The sequence below is a fragment of the Daktulosphaira vitifoliae genome, unplaced genomic scaffold (genome assembly GCF_025091365.1).
Source record: "Daktulosphaira vitifoliae isolate Bord-2020 unplaced genomic scaffold, ASM2509136v1 Scaffold_2, whole genome shotgun sequence".
Classification (NCBI taxonomy): Eukaryota; Metazoa; Arthropoda; class Insecta; order Hemiptera; family Phylloxeridae; genus Daktulosphaira; species Daktulosphaira vitifoliae.
The window spans coordinates 36856140-36871916 of record NW_026099573.1 but is presented as its reverse complement, the minus strand read 5'-3'; the positions used below and the strand labels follow the sequence as shown (position 1 = coordinate 36871916).

Sequence of the window (15777 nt, the reverse complement as noted above, 5' to 3'; positions counted from 1 at the left end):
TATGAAAAAAGTTATATCTGCTATAGATAAAAAATAAATGAGTTGGCTTAAGACGTCTCAAAAAAATGTAATGTTCCTCAAGCTACTCTTCGTCGTCGATGTCAGAACAAAAATAAATTAGCTATTGGTGTTACGAAAACAATAGGACGACCTAGCACTTTTTTACCTTCTATGGACAAAAAATTAGCTGAGCGCATACTAGAAATGGAGTCTAGATTTTTTGAATTTACTGTGAAAGAAGTTCAGAAATTGGCCTATAATGTAACCGAAGAAGCTAGTATATCTCATTTATTTAATACTAAAAAAAAAGAAGCTAGACGAGACTGGTTGTATTATTAATTTTAAAAATTTTGTGATATATGGAACAAAGACGTTACCTATGTTTTTTCTTTATAATTTAGAACTTAAGTTTTAAGTTAAAATATTTTAAGTCAGAACAGTTACATTTTTATTTTATTTACTTATTATAATTAATTTGTTTTGTTGAAAATAATAAAGTATTGTTATATATTGTTATTAATGTATTAAATGTATTTTAATTACAAAACATCGATGAAATTTAACATTCACTTGCAAGTATTTGAAAAAATATCATTTATAAAAGTAAGTATGTCATTTTACCCAACCGTCAGGGTAAAATATTAATCCGGTCTCCCATATACAGTTATTGTAAAAAAGTGTTATAATTTTTCTGGAGCGAATTAAGTCAAAAAATTATATATAACAAAATTCTGAGCCATGGAAAAATTGTATTTTTTATAAAATAAGTGAAATGACACAATACTTATAAAAATTATTTAATGAAAATATTGTGTAAGCTTTACATTTTCGTTGTTTAAAAATCATTTAATGTTAATGTCAAATTAGTAAAAACAAAAAATATGAATACTAATTATATGAGTTAATAATAAAATTAAAAAAAAATAATTTGATAATAACATTTTAATTCAATTACTATTAGACAAAATAGCGTAGATTCTTGATAAATTATTATGATTGTTATAATGGTAAGTTAAATAAGTATCAAAATTAAATATTTAGTAATTCGAATGTAAAGTTACAATATAAATTACAAATATTTAAAAATAAAATTTCTTATAACTATTTCCATTTTATTACCAAGTAATAATATCTGATGAAATAGAAACAAATAAAATATAGAAAATATAATATTATTTTTTATTGTTATTTAACAATAAAATAGAATTTCGAATTTAGTAAGTTCTATAGTCTGTATATAATAAAAATGTAATTTTTAAACATTCTAAGAATAAATTAAAACTTCCTAATGTTGTATTAACAACATGCTTTATTGATTTTATGATTTTGCTCCACTAAGATCATCGAAGAAGTTTGAATATCTACATCTTCCTTAATCAACATTTCTCTGTAAGTTAAAAATGTCAATTATTTATTGAATAATGTTTTTAACGATACATTTTACTGTGTCGTAATAATTCATGTAATATGCGAACCTTCATTACACTACTAAATAAATTAGAGATATAAATCTGTCCAATAATATATACAATTTTTAACAATTTTTATTTAAATCAATAAGTCTAAGACCAATGATTTTGGGTAAAATGATAATTTTATGTTAAGCGTTTGTTCACTAGCATTCACTTTATTCACCTCATTAATTATTATTATTATATAAAAATTTGATCATCAGTTTCCTCCTTGATGAGACTCAGTGGCGTGCCCAGGGGGGGAGGTTAGGGGTCTATCCCTCCCCATTGGGTTTTTTTTCTACAATCGAGTACCTAACAGCAATAATTAATAAAGTTGTAATTATTACATTGTATATTTGTATAACAACATTACATCATATTCTACAAAACACATAATATTAATAAATATTTTAATGAGGCTTGACCTCTAAAGCCCTTTTATTAATCTTTTCTAATTCTTTCTACCCCATTAGATGTATTTTGTTGTATTAATACCTATTAGTTATGACATCCCTCCCAATTTAAAATTCCTGGGCACGCCACTAATGAGACTAAGTTAAATTATATCAGAAAAAATTATTTCTTATATATATTCTTTCTGGTTAATACATAAATTACGCTACTTGATTAGTATTTTAACTATTTATTAATAAAAAAAAAAACCAACTATTTTATTATGATTGCGAACTTTAGTAAGACTTCATATGTCAGTATAACAAATAAAAATAATTTATTGTAAATAGTGTTTTGTTAAAAATAAATTTTATTATTTATACATTATTAAATATTTAGGACATTCAATTAATTCTTGTTTTTATCAATCGGTAGTCAGTAGATTAAAGTACTTTGAGGCACAATGAAATATTGAAATTGTGACCTCTAATAATTCTAAAAATCTATAATATACATGTTACAGTGAAAGACAGCTGTTTTTAAATGCGGGCAATCACTATCATTTTGGTGAATGTCGACAATTTTTTAATAAATGATGTGAATGTTATACAATTACTAGTCAATGTGTATATATGTTATCATTTACAATGATATTTTAATGAACGTTGTGAGCTGTAAAAAAGAAGTTTTAAGTATTTTAATTTTATTATGTAATTAATTTACTTATATTAAATCTTTAAATTATTTGTTACAACAAGGAAAACTATCGCGACATTTTGAGTTACAAATAATTTTAATTTGTTAACAGCTGTATTAATTTGATGTACATTTTTGCTTAAAATCCTTGACCTCCTATTATAGATATTGCCGCTAATGTATTTCATAATGAAATGGGATAATCAAACAATACTTCTTCAATAGATATTAATTTTTCTTTGCTAACAGTAAACTGATTGTATATGTATAACAGATTTAAAACTCCAGATTTAGTAGCTAACTTATAGAATTCGTTATTAATCACTTCAATAAAAATCGCTAGAATATTTTGAAAATCTAATCGCCCCCAATCTAGCGCTCTAATTCGTATGGTAATTCCAACTTTTGATAGTAGAAATATTTGTTCGGCCAAACGTATTATTCTGACTGCTTCAAGATTTGGCCGATGTTCTGTTTACTACAATACATTTTTAAGCATTATTTGTTTTATTGAACACTGTGTGCAGAAGCTTATATAAAAACTTACAGTTTCATAAGTACTATTTTTGTACTTAAATTGTAATTGTTTTAGCATATGATTATGGCCACCTTGACCAATGTTAATGTGAGCGTTTTCTCATTTTTACGATATTTGACTTAATATTATTTAAAAGGACTATAAATTTATCTGTATCCATCACCGTCATAACGTTGTAACGTTTAAATTTTCAATTATCATGACGATTTTTTCTTTTTTTTTTATGTATATTAAATAATCACTTCTTTAACTGTTTGTTCATATTTTTCGTCAGATAAAAATAAAAACAATTATCTCCTTTTTTACTAATTTAATAACAATTTTCGAAGATCCATTTCACATATTTTTAACAAGTTAGCGCGTGGTGCTTATCATTATCACTTTATACCTACAATTACAGGAAACATTCAGTAAACAGTTGCTGTGAGTGTTAACATTCACTGGACTGAAATCTATAGAAATCTGAGGCTCCTAATAACGGAGGTCATAGGAAGTTGCCTACTGTCCTCAATGGTAAATATGGCACTAGTAGCCAACAATTAACCCAAAAAATACTGGGTGATTAGAACGATGTGGGTCTAAAATATTAAACAAATAGAAAAAAGTAAAAACTGTTTTTAAGTTATTACTTTTGTGTTGCATTGTAACTTAAATGGCTAAAGAAATTTATTTAATAAAATACACCGAGTTAATAAAAAGAAAAAAAAAATGACCTATTTTAACTTAAAGAGACGCAATTTAAAACTCTGAACTTGTGTCATTTTTACAATACATGTCTTTCTACGATAGATAAATTCATGAATTACTGTAATAAGTTTACCTAGAATCTTAATTAGACACAGCATAATTGTTTATTATTATTTACACGTATTCTTTTATAACTTTTGGAACATTTTTGAACTTATTGAGCTTTAAAAATATTTCCTAAATTTACTAGAAAATATTCATAAATGAAATGTCTTTCAATAAGAAAACGTACTGCATTTTTCAAAATTTTATGACTTTAATTGTTTTTTAAATAAGTGATTCAACTTTGTGTAGCACAATTTTCAAAAATATAAGAACATTTTTTTTTCTTTCAGAATAAAAGAAAAGATGTACCATCTTAAGGTTTTTTAAATGGAACGATGTGTGTTTAATTGACTTAAAAATAAGAAATCATGTAAATAAAATATAAAAATATTTATAAATCTTAAAATAATTATTTATTTAATGGTTCTTTTTATTTACCTAGACAACATTACTAAGGCAGTATTTATATTTGTACCCAGTTTAGAGCTGGTTTCAAAAAACAGAGCATTATTTTCTTTTGCTAAAAGTGCTCCACATTCTGTTGACACACACGTTATCCCTTGTGATTCTGCATCAGATCTTAAGTCTACTTTGTTTCCGCAAATACACACTGGTATTTCTTTGTCGGATACTTCCTGAAAAATGTTTTAAAATTAATAAAGATTAATATTGAATGACATAACATATTATATATTTTGATATTTAAAATGTTTTATTATATTTAAACATAAGAATTATGTATCTCTATTAGTTAGAAAAAAATTTACCATGATGGATATGATCCACTGACGGATGTTAAGAAAAGTTCTTTCATTAGTCACGTCATACATTAGAACGATGCCGTCTGCTCTTCTAAAATAAGCCTTAGTTATTGAACGAAACCTCTCTTGTCCTATTAATATGTAAAATTAATAAATAAGAATCATTTTATTGTAAATTTGAGACACATATACCAAACAACATTTTAAAATCATTTATGTTCTTTGGGATATTTTAAACATTTTTTTCGATAGAAATATTTCACCTGCTGTGTCCCATAATTGTAAGGCGATTATTCTGTCGTCAACTCTGACTGTTTTAACTTGGAAATCAACTCCTAAATAAACAAATATTTATTATACTCCTATATTTTATATGAATTTTTACATCAAAGATGAATAAAAATAAATATTTTACAAAGTTATTTAAACTCAGACAGATCATACTATATGTGATAATCGTAATGTATACAAAGTTATTATTACCAACCCAAAGTGGATCCAAGTTTTGTGGCAAAGATTCCTTTACAAAAGCGATGAATAAAACAAGTTTTTCCTACGGCGGCGTCTCCAGCAAAAACAATTTTATAAGTTCTTTCTGGATCTCCACCAATGCCAATATCATAACTATTAACGCTCATTGCACTCATAGGAGTGTTTAGATGAGTCATGTGTAAATCTCTCTCCCTTATAGATCCCGACAAACTCATTTCTTCAAAATCTAACTACAAAAGTTAATATGGTGGTAAATTATTCAAAAATAATATTACTACGTTTGTATGATTTCAGTTATTATTACAAAATAGATATTATTTTTAGGTTCAATGCAATGCTGAGAAAGTATTAATTTTACCATTTTATGTAACTAAAAAAAAAATTTAATAATGTGTTTATTAAGCAAGTAATGAATGGAGTGGTTTGCAAATATACTGTAATCATGTTAGAAGGAAAAAGTACCCCTATTCAACTCTTCTTTTACAAAAAAATATAATAAAAAAAGATTTAAGTGTTATTAATAAATATATTTATGGAGAATTTTGGCAGATTTTAATGTTAGTCCAATAATTATATTAAAAGGAAAAGGAATGCCCATTCAAAAAAAAAAATAAAATATTCAAACTACCAATTGATTATGATTAATTACAATTTTAATTTCGTATCGGAATTCATAATTAACGATGAAAGTTTAGGAAAATCGAATTAAGAAAGTTATTTTTCTTTTCGTTTTTATGATAAATCCAAACTAAAAATTTTTATATACTTTTTACATAGAAATAACGAAATATGCAACTACTTTATAAATGTTTTAATTTCTCCGTAAAAATTATAATACTAAATTATGGGATATCAATTTTATACTAAATTTAAATACTATGTGTATTTGTTCATGTATTATACTTATAACTCATAAAATTGAAAATGAGAATATATTTAAGGAAATAGGAGTTTATGTTGTTTTTGGAATAATCTAACAATGCCTTCTTTAAACTATTTACTATCTACAGATTTGCATCGAAGCGGTTTTCATATTAACTTTGATTGTACCGTTTTGTTTGAATTGTATGGGGCTATGATACTTGATGCATTTGACATATCATCAGCCAAGTCTCTTTCTCTTACATCTAAAAGAGTAGAATGACCGCTATCTATAAAATTTAGTAAATACTATAAAAATGTATAAAATAAAACTAACATATACTAGTCAAATATTTGCATTGATACATTTATTTTACAATTCTTTACCTCATTCTAAGGTAATGTCGCCGAATTCTTTCATTTAAAAATAAAAATTGAAAATCAAAGATCGTTAAGTAATTTTTCAACATTAGCAAATTTTCCAATGCTTTATTATATTATAACTTCTTATGTATACTAAATTTGTATACTTATACTTACAAGCGCATAATCTATAAAATATATTATATATATTTAACAAGTACCTAATGCTCAAGTAAACAGGTCATTTTAGTAAATACTGGTAGTGTATTTATATCTTAAAAACATTTTTCTAAAAAAAGTTAGAAATATATTTTATGTAAGTTCTACAATCTTTTTATAAATGAAATGTTTTTGTTTATTTATCAATCCCAATAGGATGTGTCAAACTGTTTCATAGGTACTAGGTTTAAAATTATTTGTCTGTATTATTTTTACAAAAACTTAAGAAAATTTTAGTATTGAAATTTTATGCCTATAAAAAATTTTTTTTAAATATATTGTAAAATTATATATTTTTTATTTGTGGACTTTGTAAAAGTTCAATATGTGTTTTTGGCGTTCATTCCATTTAAAAATTTGGCAATAGGGACAAAAAGTACTATTAAAAAATAGTCCATAATTAAGTATAATACCAAATTTCTTAATACAGTAAGAGTATCATAGAATTGTACATAAAACGCGTAATTTTTTAATGATTTTACATCAAAGGAAAACACATACAAACAGTTAGTTATTAGCAGTAAAAACACTTCGCAATAATAAGTCATATAAATATTTAAAAAATTAAAAAATTAAAATGTATAACTGTATTGTATATACAATGAATATTGTATACGGTTTAAAAATAATTTATTCAAATAAAACTGACTCAACTTTTCTACAAAACATTTGTAATTTAATGTGTCAATTTAAAAAAATTGCTTGTATTTATAATAAATATCTTTTAGTTATTATATTTTAGTTTTTTATTTTATTAATAGCTATTACCAATATCGTCCATCAGCCGTTTAATGGTGTACTGAGCACCACTTTCCTCGTCATAATTGCTCACATAAATTCTACAAAACAATTACATTATATTAGATAAAACATTTTTTTGTGTTATCTTAAAACGCACTTATTGAATTGCTGACATTTAGTCTCGTATTCATTGCGAAGTTTCTCCATTTCCGATCTCACTATTGCAAGATTAGTCTGTGTATCTATTAATTTCCGCCTTAGTTCTCGTGATTCCTCTATGGTCTCATCCATTTCAGTTTTGTCTCCTTTTTTCTGACTTAATACTGTGTTAACCTATAGAACGACAAATACTTAACCATCTTTAAACATTTATGATTGAAAAATTGTGGTATAAAAAAATAACATAAAATTTATGAATATTTGTTTAAAATGCATAAATTGCTATTGAATTTTAAGTAGATGTCGTACGGCAATGTTAGTAGAAGAAAGATGAGTACTACATAAAACAGTACACTCACTTTTTGGAAAAGTTTCAGGTGTGTTTTCAGCTCAATTGTTTCGGCTTCCATCTTTTTCATCAGTTCTTTTTTCTCAAACTCAAATTTCTCTCTAGCTTCGTCTCTAGCTTGAGCTTCGACTTTAGCAACTTGCGCATCAATTTCTTCTTCTAACCCTCGAAGCCTCAATAGATGTGATTGGCGTTCTCTAGATTGTAAATAAAAATCGCTCGTGTAATGAAAATAGTGTTTATTTAAACTTACAAATTGTTGTGTAGTTTACTATTAAAAATTTACAGTACTTACTTGTTAAACATATCTTCAAGTTTTTCATTATCTTCGTGCAACCGTTTTACATCTTCCATCAATGAACTTAGAGCACCTTCGAATTGAGTAATCAGGTCTGACGAAGGACTGCAGTTTTGAATTTCTAAGTACAGATCAGCTAACTTTTTACCACTGAAATAAATTAATCAATAACTCGCTTTGTATTTCTAAGCATTAGATGAATTAGACTGTTGAAACATACTCATTTAACTATTTTACCATAAAAGTCGATTATAGAGCAAACCAAATTTTTGTTTGTGATCTAATCACGGGATTTTCAACCGTTTAATAAATTCATAAAATACTATTTTATTTAACTATAAGTAGAGATATAAAATGTTGTTTATATCAATATGAATTATTTGAAAAATAATTAAAAAATATATTATATGTATAATAAAAAACTCTAGCAAGGCGGTCAAAGATTAAAAAAGTGTATAGTATTGAAAATATTTTTTACATGAGTAATATATAAAAAAATGAACGTTATAGATTTTTAAATAATAATTAATCATTTTACGAATTCATTACAAATTGTTTTTACCAGTTTTGGTAGTCATCTGTTATGTCATATGTATCACGTAATTCATTCTTTCAGCAGAATTGAATTATGGATCACATTATTCATCACAGTAAATATTATTCATAGAAACGTTTTAGTTTTAGAAATTTGGTCTGTATTTATGACTTAATAACTACTTGGTTTATAACAATACAGCTGTTGTTATCCACACATATTTGACATTGATTAAAGCGTTTAATTATATTGTAATATTGATAATTATTCATTATGCCCGCGTTTCCTAAATTAGGAATATTTATTGAATGTATTTCTCTAGTCAAATTCACAAGTTTGTGGAAATATATTACAAGGAGTTATGAAAAGTATATATTTAAAAATGTGGTATATCGTTTATTCAAATTCCATAGGGATTTTGAAATTGTAATTTTCTAAATGTTAAAAAAAAAAAATCTTATTTAGTATAAAAATGAATTGTTATTAAGTGCGTAATTATAATAATCACGAATACCTAGTTTGAAACAATTTCTGAACAGCTGGTTCTCCTATAGTAGAAACGAAGTGTGACCAAGCAGCTCGAGAACCTCTACGAGTTCCGTGTGTATTCTTTGACTGTGGTCTTGGAGACTTATTAGGCTGGTCTAAAAAGTCCCGAAAACCCCAAGCAAAGTCTTCTAAGCAAATTTGACCGTCACCATCTCTATCTAAGTCCATGAATATAACTTCAGCATCGCTTTCACTGATTTCAAACTTTTCGCAAAGTTCTTGAAACTCCTGAGGACCTATCCTACCTTCACCGCTTCTATCGCATTCATGGAAAAGGTCTTCTAAACGCGTTTCACTCATAATTTTGACTAGTTACAACGAATTTATGTAAAAATAGAAATCGAATTAAAAACACTGAAATATCAAAAAAAAATTGATTACTGCATAATATTTTAAAATGAAGCACAACACAAAAATTATGAAAATTAAAATGGATTTTAGCGTAATAACTGCTTAAGTGATATGATAATAATATTTTTTAGTTTTATTTTTATAAACAATGAAAACTAATTAAAAAGAAATATATCAGCTACTGCTGATATATTGCATACGTGATGCTTCAAAACACAGCATTGACTTTGTAATTGGTATTCGTGGTAAACTTTTTACTAAATATAATTGCAGCGCATGTTATTTGTTATAGTATACGCATATGTTGCACTACACAAGCTGTTCAAATACTAATATGCGCAAAAACGGTACAAAATAACTAGTTGGAACTATAATTTTGTTGTTTCTAAAAGACCAGCATGACGAGCACCAATCATATTATTATAAAAACTTAATTACTTATATTGTTTCAATAACATTAATATAAATTTTATATAGTGATTGATATTGAAACAACTTTGAACTAAAGCCTTATATATGTTAATTTTGATTTTTCATAAGTTAAACATTTTTTTTTTAAATTAAATATTCAAAACTAGACTATTTTGCCCAGTAATAATAATTATATATTTTTATTTTTATTAATTTAATATTATAGACAATATTATAGAAATACATATAGGAAAAACTATTATTTAAAATAAAAAATTACAATAGTTGTTCTATAAAGTAAATTAATTGATATAAATAATAATGAATTTACTAAAAAAAGGATTAAACAAAAGTATTGTTTTGGCTAGTTCATCCATAAAAAATTCAAACGTACTTTAGGCACAAAAAAAATTAAGAAGTTCTCTTTGTAGCAGTAACAAACACACTTGCTAGTGTTATATAGATACAAGCAGCTATAACAGAAATATTAGATAGATTTGAAAACAATTAATTTAAATCTACTAAAAAACGAAAAAAAAAATGAATCATGCAATATAGCTAATCACATGGAACAGTTATGAGTTAGTCATGGTACCTAGTAGTACCTCAATGAAATGATAACTCGAGTTTAGATTCTTTAAAAATTAAAATTCCGGTTTAAAAAAAAAAAATTTCAGGTAACAAAATTAGTAATGACAGCTTCTTGAATATTTAAGTTAGTTAAAGTTATGAATTGTTGTTTTTATTAAAAAAAAAATAATTACCATAACATCATCTTGGAAAATGAAAAAAGAAATCTCCAGAAGTGTTGATAAAAAAATTTCAAAAATAATAAACCCATCACAATGTGGACGCATCATAGTTGAAACAAGTGTAGATGTTATTGACAGTGGATTAATATAATTTTCATAAAAATTGGAAATTTGTTTTCGTGAAAAAAAATCTAAATGGCAATGAAAATTGGACAAATTAAAAATTACAAATGTCGGTAATATTAAAAAAATATGATGCATTGTTTTCTGTAATAGATTGAAGTTATGAATATTCAATTAAAATAACAAAACGTAATGCACAAAAAGACACAGAGGCACGATTGCGTTTAAATCAAGCGCTGAAAAAATAATTGAAGGCATAACGCTCAATGTTTTTTAGATACATGAATAGATGAGTAATCATTAGATTACATAATGAACTGTGATACAGTGAAAAGTATGTATAATAAATGTGCATGTGCATGTAAACTAAAGTTGGTGAGAATAAATTGCTTTTGATAATTATCAATACAAGAATTTTATAAGAGACAGAAAAAGTTTCTGAAAAAACTCTTACATTACAATTGTGGCATAAAAACTATGTCATCAAAATTTTCAATATGTTTGGAATTATCTAAAGCATATAGGAATTTAATTCACGAAAATGGAAAACAAATTTTTTTTGCGAACATGCGTTTATAGAAACACGGGAGCTATTTATACTGAACAGTACCAAATAACAATACTCATCAGATAATTCACAATTATGTTTGTGGACCCATTGAAGAAAAATTTCTTGGTGGTAACAAATAATTTGTTATATTCAAGAATGATTGTTCTTAATATACACTTGTATTTTATAAAATAAAAATCAGAAGTCAAAGAAAAATTCAAATTAATCTTAAATAGGTGAATATTAGTTAATAATATTTATTACTTTAACAGTGATGGTTGTTTGAAATATAAAGATGATGTAATCAAAGCTATTTTGAATAAATTTGGTACAAAATATGAAACCAGCGTACTATACACATCACAGTAAAATGGTAAAGCGAAACAAACAATGCGTACAATTGTAGAAGCAGCTATAACTATGTATACAGTAAAAAAATTGCCAAAAAATCAACCAAGTATATATGAGGTCACGAATAAAATCACCTTATAAATTATGGTATAATAAAAATCTAATATAAGCTATTTAACATTATTTGGCAGTGAATTTTATATTTATATATCAAAAGAAAAAACATTGAAAATAGGGCCAAAAAGGTAGAAAAGGAATATTTGTTGATTTTCAGGAAAAACTAAAAAATGCCGCATATGAATTGATTGAAGGGATGTGATTAATAAGTAAATAAATTGAAAATAAACTGAATATAAAGAAGGAAGATAGAAAAAAACCAAAATGTTGTGCCTTAAAATTTAAGGAGGTAGGCAACTCATTATACGCGTGTCTGGCAGATTGGTTCGCCGACGCCAAGAACACTTTATAGGAAAACTTTTTTTTATATAAACAAGAGATTAAGTTGAGAATTAAAGGGAAGAGTATATTTTTGTACTAGGTAATAAGGAAATATAATTTACTTAGATTAGGATGATCGATTGATATATATATATTATATATATTACATCACGAATCTAAAAGACTTAGGCGGCCACGCAACAGTCTATGGCCGACTTCCGCCATAAACTTTGAGATTTTAGTTGCTTTAAACATTTAATATTTTTAATAATAATTATTATACTTTATACTAACATTTTTTTCAAAAAAATAATGAACTTATTAATTTAAGATTAAAAATGCTCATAATAATATTCCTATTTTAAAATTGTAGATAGCCGACAAACAAATAAATGGTAAGATAAACCAAATATGGCAACAGTTGCCGAAACACAAAAAAAAAAAAATGATGAGAATATGAAAAACAATTTTTCTTATACTATATATTATATATTTATAATAATAATTTTACCAATGGTATATAAACAACAGATCAAATAATATTCAATTGATAGAAGGAAAGGGAAAGAACTGGATATAAAAAGCGCAGTGACGCGACCGACTTATAATTACTCGATGATAATATTAGCTATTTACAGTTATAATATCATATCAATGACCTAATAACATAGTGCGCAAACAGAGATGTTATATTCAAAGATACTATAGACATAGAGACCAAAAAAACAAAATAAGCGTAAGATATAAATTCAGAAAAGGTAGCCGTAAGCGAGGAAAAAAATGTTGATAATAAAAATAATAACGACAAAAATTTCAATGAGAATGAACTAATAAATTAAGAGATTAGACTCAAGAACAATCAAAAATGAAACATAGGGATAGACATAATATAGAAAAACCAATAAGATATAAAGCAAAGATATTTTATTCAAAATATTATGATACATTTACATGTAAAGGAGCTATAACACAAAAAAATTTAGAAAATTAGAATTTTAACAGATAGAGAATTAATACTCAGACAATTTGATATTAAAACAGCATTTCATATGGTAATCTTAAAGAAGATATTTATATGAATCAGTAAAGGAACTACACAAGTTTGCAACTTCAATGAAATCTGTATGGATTGAAACAATCCAACAAAGCATTAGTTGCTGAAATAAAAAATAAAAAACTTTGCAATTGAACTACAGTCGTCATATTCTAAACGTGTTTTGGAGAGATTCAATATTAGACCCACAACACTTATACATTCAAAATTTATCAAAATCATTATAAGCAGGGAAATGTCCATAAAGAGAAGTAGTAGGAAGATTGTTATATTTATATCAGATCACAAAGCGTTTTATAATATATACTGTAAATATTATCAGTCGTTATTTAGAAAAGTCAATGATAATACGAGTATCGTATATTAGAATGCGATCAAACGTATTTTTAAAAGAAACATTTAACTATAGTTTAATTTTCAATTCTAGGGTGAAACTAATTTTATGTGGCCACAGAGAAATGGATTATGTCGGTGATTCAGCAAAAAAATTATCAAAATCAGCATACATTTTCATGATAACAAATGGAATAGTACCATGGTATTCACAAAGGCAAAAATCGTTAGTATTTAGAACTATTAAAGCTGAATACTGTAAGGGATTTGTTTAATACTTAGGTATCTTGGTTAAAACTAAGACCCCTATTGTTCTTAAATGAGTTTTAAGTACCTAAAGGAGAAACAAATATTCGTGTACCTAAGTTACTATTGAGAGATTATACAGAGTGCAGTAAGTAAGGAAACGAGTTTCTATTGTTTACATTGTTTGTAACAATTTATCTGTTTTTTACTTTTTAGACATTCTGTGTAATAAAGTTAAACTACTTTTTTTGGAAACGTCAAATTAAAGTTATATTTTAAATATTCAATAAATATAAGTTAATGTACAATACGTCTGTCTTAAATGCTAGTTCAGTTAGTTAGTAGGTGTATCCAAGTTAGACGGAGTTGGTCGGTCGGTTATGAAAATGGGTGATAGACGAGTCGTTATTTAAAATAAGTTAAGTTAACTGTATCTACAACGGTCAATCAAACACAACTGTCCTTTATTAGTTCAACGTTAGCAATTCCGAACTATAGACTGGTAGAATTGTCACATGAGCATCTCCTTCTATATATTACAAAATAAGAAAACGTATATAATATAAATAGTAAGAACATAGTTATAAATGTTCTTACAATATATAGCACTGAATCAAGCGGTACAGGAACCAACTTGGTTGATGCTACTGACAAGTGATTTTCTGGAGATACAGGGAGAAACAACTATTTTGTATGCATATAAAAAGGCCATTATACTGGTCAAAAATTCAGAATTCAAGCTAAAGCTATGGACAAGATTTCATGACCTTGGGAAAATGTTAGGAATTAAATGCATATATATATATATAATATATAATTATCTAAGCATTGAGAATGCTTAGATGGATGAGTGGAGTGACTAGAAAAAATAAGATAAGAAATGAGCATATAGGAGGGAGTATAGGTAATATAATATGAGAGAAAATAGACTTAGATAGTTTGGTCATGTTTTGAGAAGAGAAGAATCGGAAGCCGTTAAAACAGTTGTAGAAATGAATGTTGAAGGAAGTAGAGGTAGAGGAAGACCAAAAAAGAGATAGAGAGATGTTATTGAATGCGATATGAGGATATCTGATATGAGCGTAGAGGATGTTGGAGATCGTGACAAGTGGAAGTTTAGATAAAGGGTGGCCGACCCCAAGTAATTGGGATTAAGGCGAGAAAATAGAAGAAGAAGATATATATATATATAATTAAAATTAATTAATTAAGGGTGCATGTTTAAGGGGAAGTGTTGATATAATTAAACAACACACTAAGTACAGTAATTTAATTTGTATGTATTTAAGATAACACATAGTTTAGAATGTATGTTCATATTTATTATTATAGTACAAAGTTTGAAGAGCCACATTTCTCTTACGGGTGTCGTAGTTTGTATAATACTACTATAAGTATAATTTTTATTATTTTAGTCATCGCTTATAGTCTGTCGAGTCAGGCGACTAGTTGCCGTTGTACGTCTCTTTATATTATATACCATTATATTACAAATGACTTATAAGTTTTATTATTACATAACCTGTTCATTCAATAACTTCGATGCGAATTTGTTATATTTCAGAATAATTTAAACTTATGTAACTTTACAATTTTGTAAACTTTTTTATAAGTTAATTATTTATATAGAGGGTTCAGCAAATAAATTTATTCCCAAATAGGGGAAAAAAGGAATCTGTTAAACACCATAAAAGAAAGAAGTGTAATAATGTCTGGTCACCTACTGAGGTACATTTCGTTTATGAAAAATATATTTGAAGGACGAATAAATGAACAAAAAGGTAGAGGCAGACTGAAAAAAGCATATATAGAAGAAATGATAAGGTAAGTTGATTGTGGTCGATACATAAACATGAAGAGACTAGCTTTTAACAGAGAAGAATGACGAACCAGACTTGCAACGACAAGGGCAGGCCTTTAGTATTGTAAAGAAGTTTTCATTTATTTTATTAATAATGGTTGAGCCGT

General features: G+C 26.2%; 1 protein-coding gene across 2 annotated transcripts; it reads right to left on the bottom strand.

The window, feature by feature from the left end:
• Positions 1–1147: 1147 nt before the first annotated feature.
• On the bottom strand, positions 1148–9798 carry LOC126898750 (ras and EF-hand domain-containing protein homolog). Of its 2 annotated transcripts, none has more exons than XM_050673058.1 (11): positions 9166–9798; positions 8114–8266; positions 7829–8015; positions 7468–7643; positions 7335–7408; positions 6177–6277; positions 5122–5356; positions 4898–4969; positions 4641–4765; positions 4312–4508; positions 1148–1387 (listed from the first exon to the last, which is right to left on the bottom strand). In XM_050673058.1, exons 1-11 carry the CDS (start codon positions 9498–9500, stop codon positions 1297–1299), a joined length of 1746 nt encoding a protein of 581 aa, XP_050529015.1. In that variant the 5' UTR covers positions 9501–9798; the 3' UTR covers positions 1148–1296. The 2 variants fall into 2 exon arrangements, with proteins under 2 accessions (XP_050529015.1, XP_050529016.1); XM_050673059.1 differs by having other exon boundaries at positions 1150–1387; positions 7338–7408.
• Positions 9799–15777: the final 5979 nt, after the last annotated feature.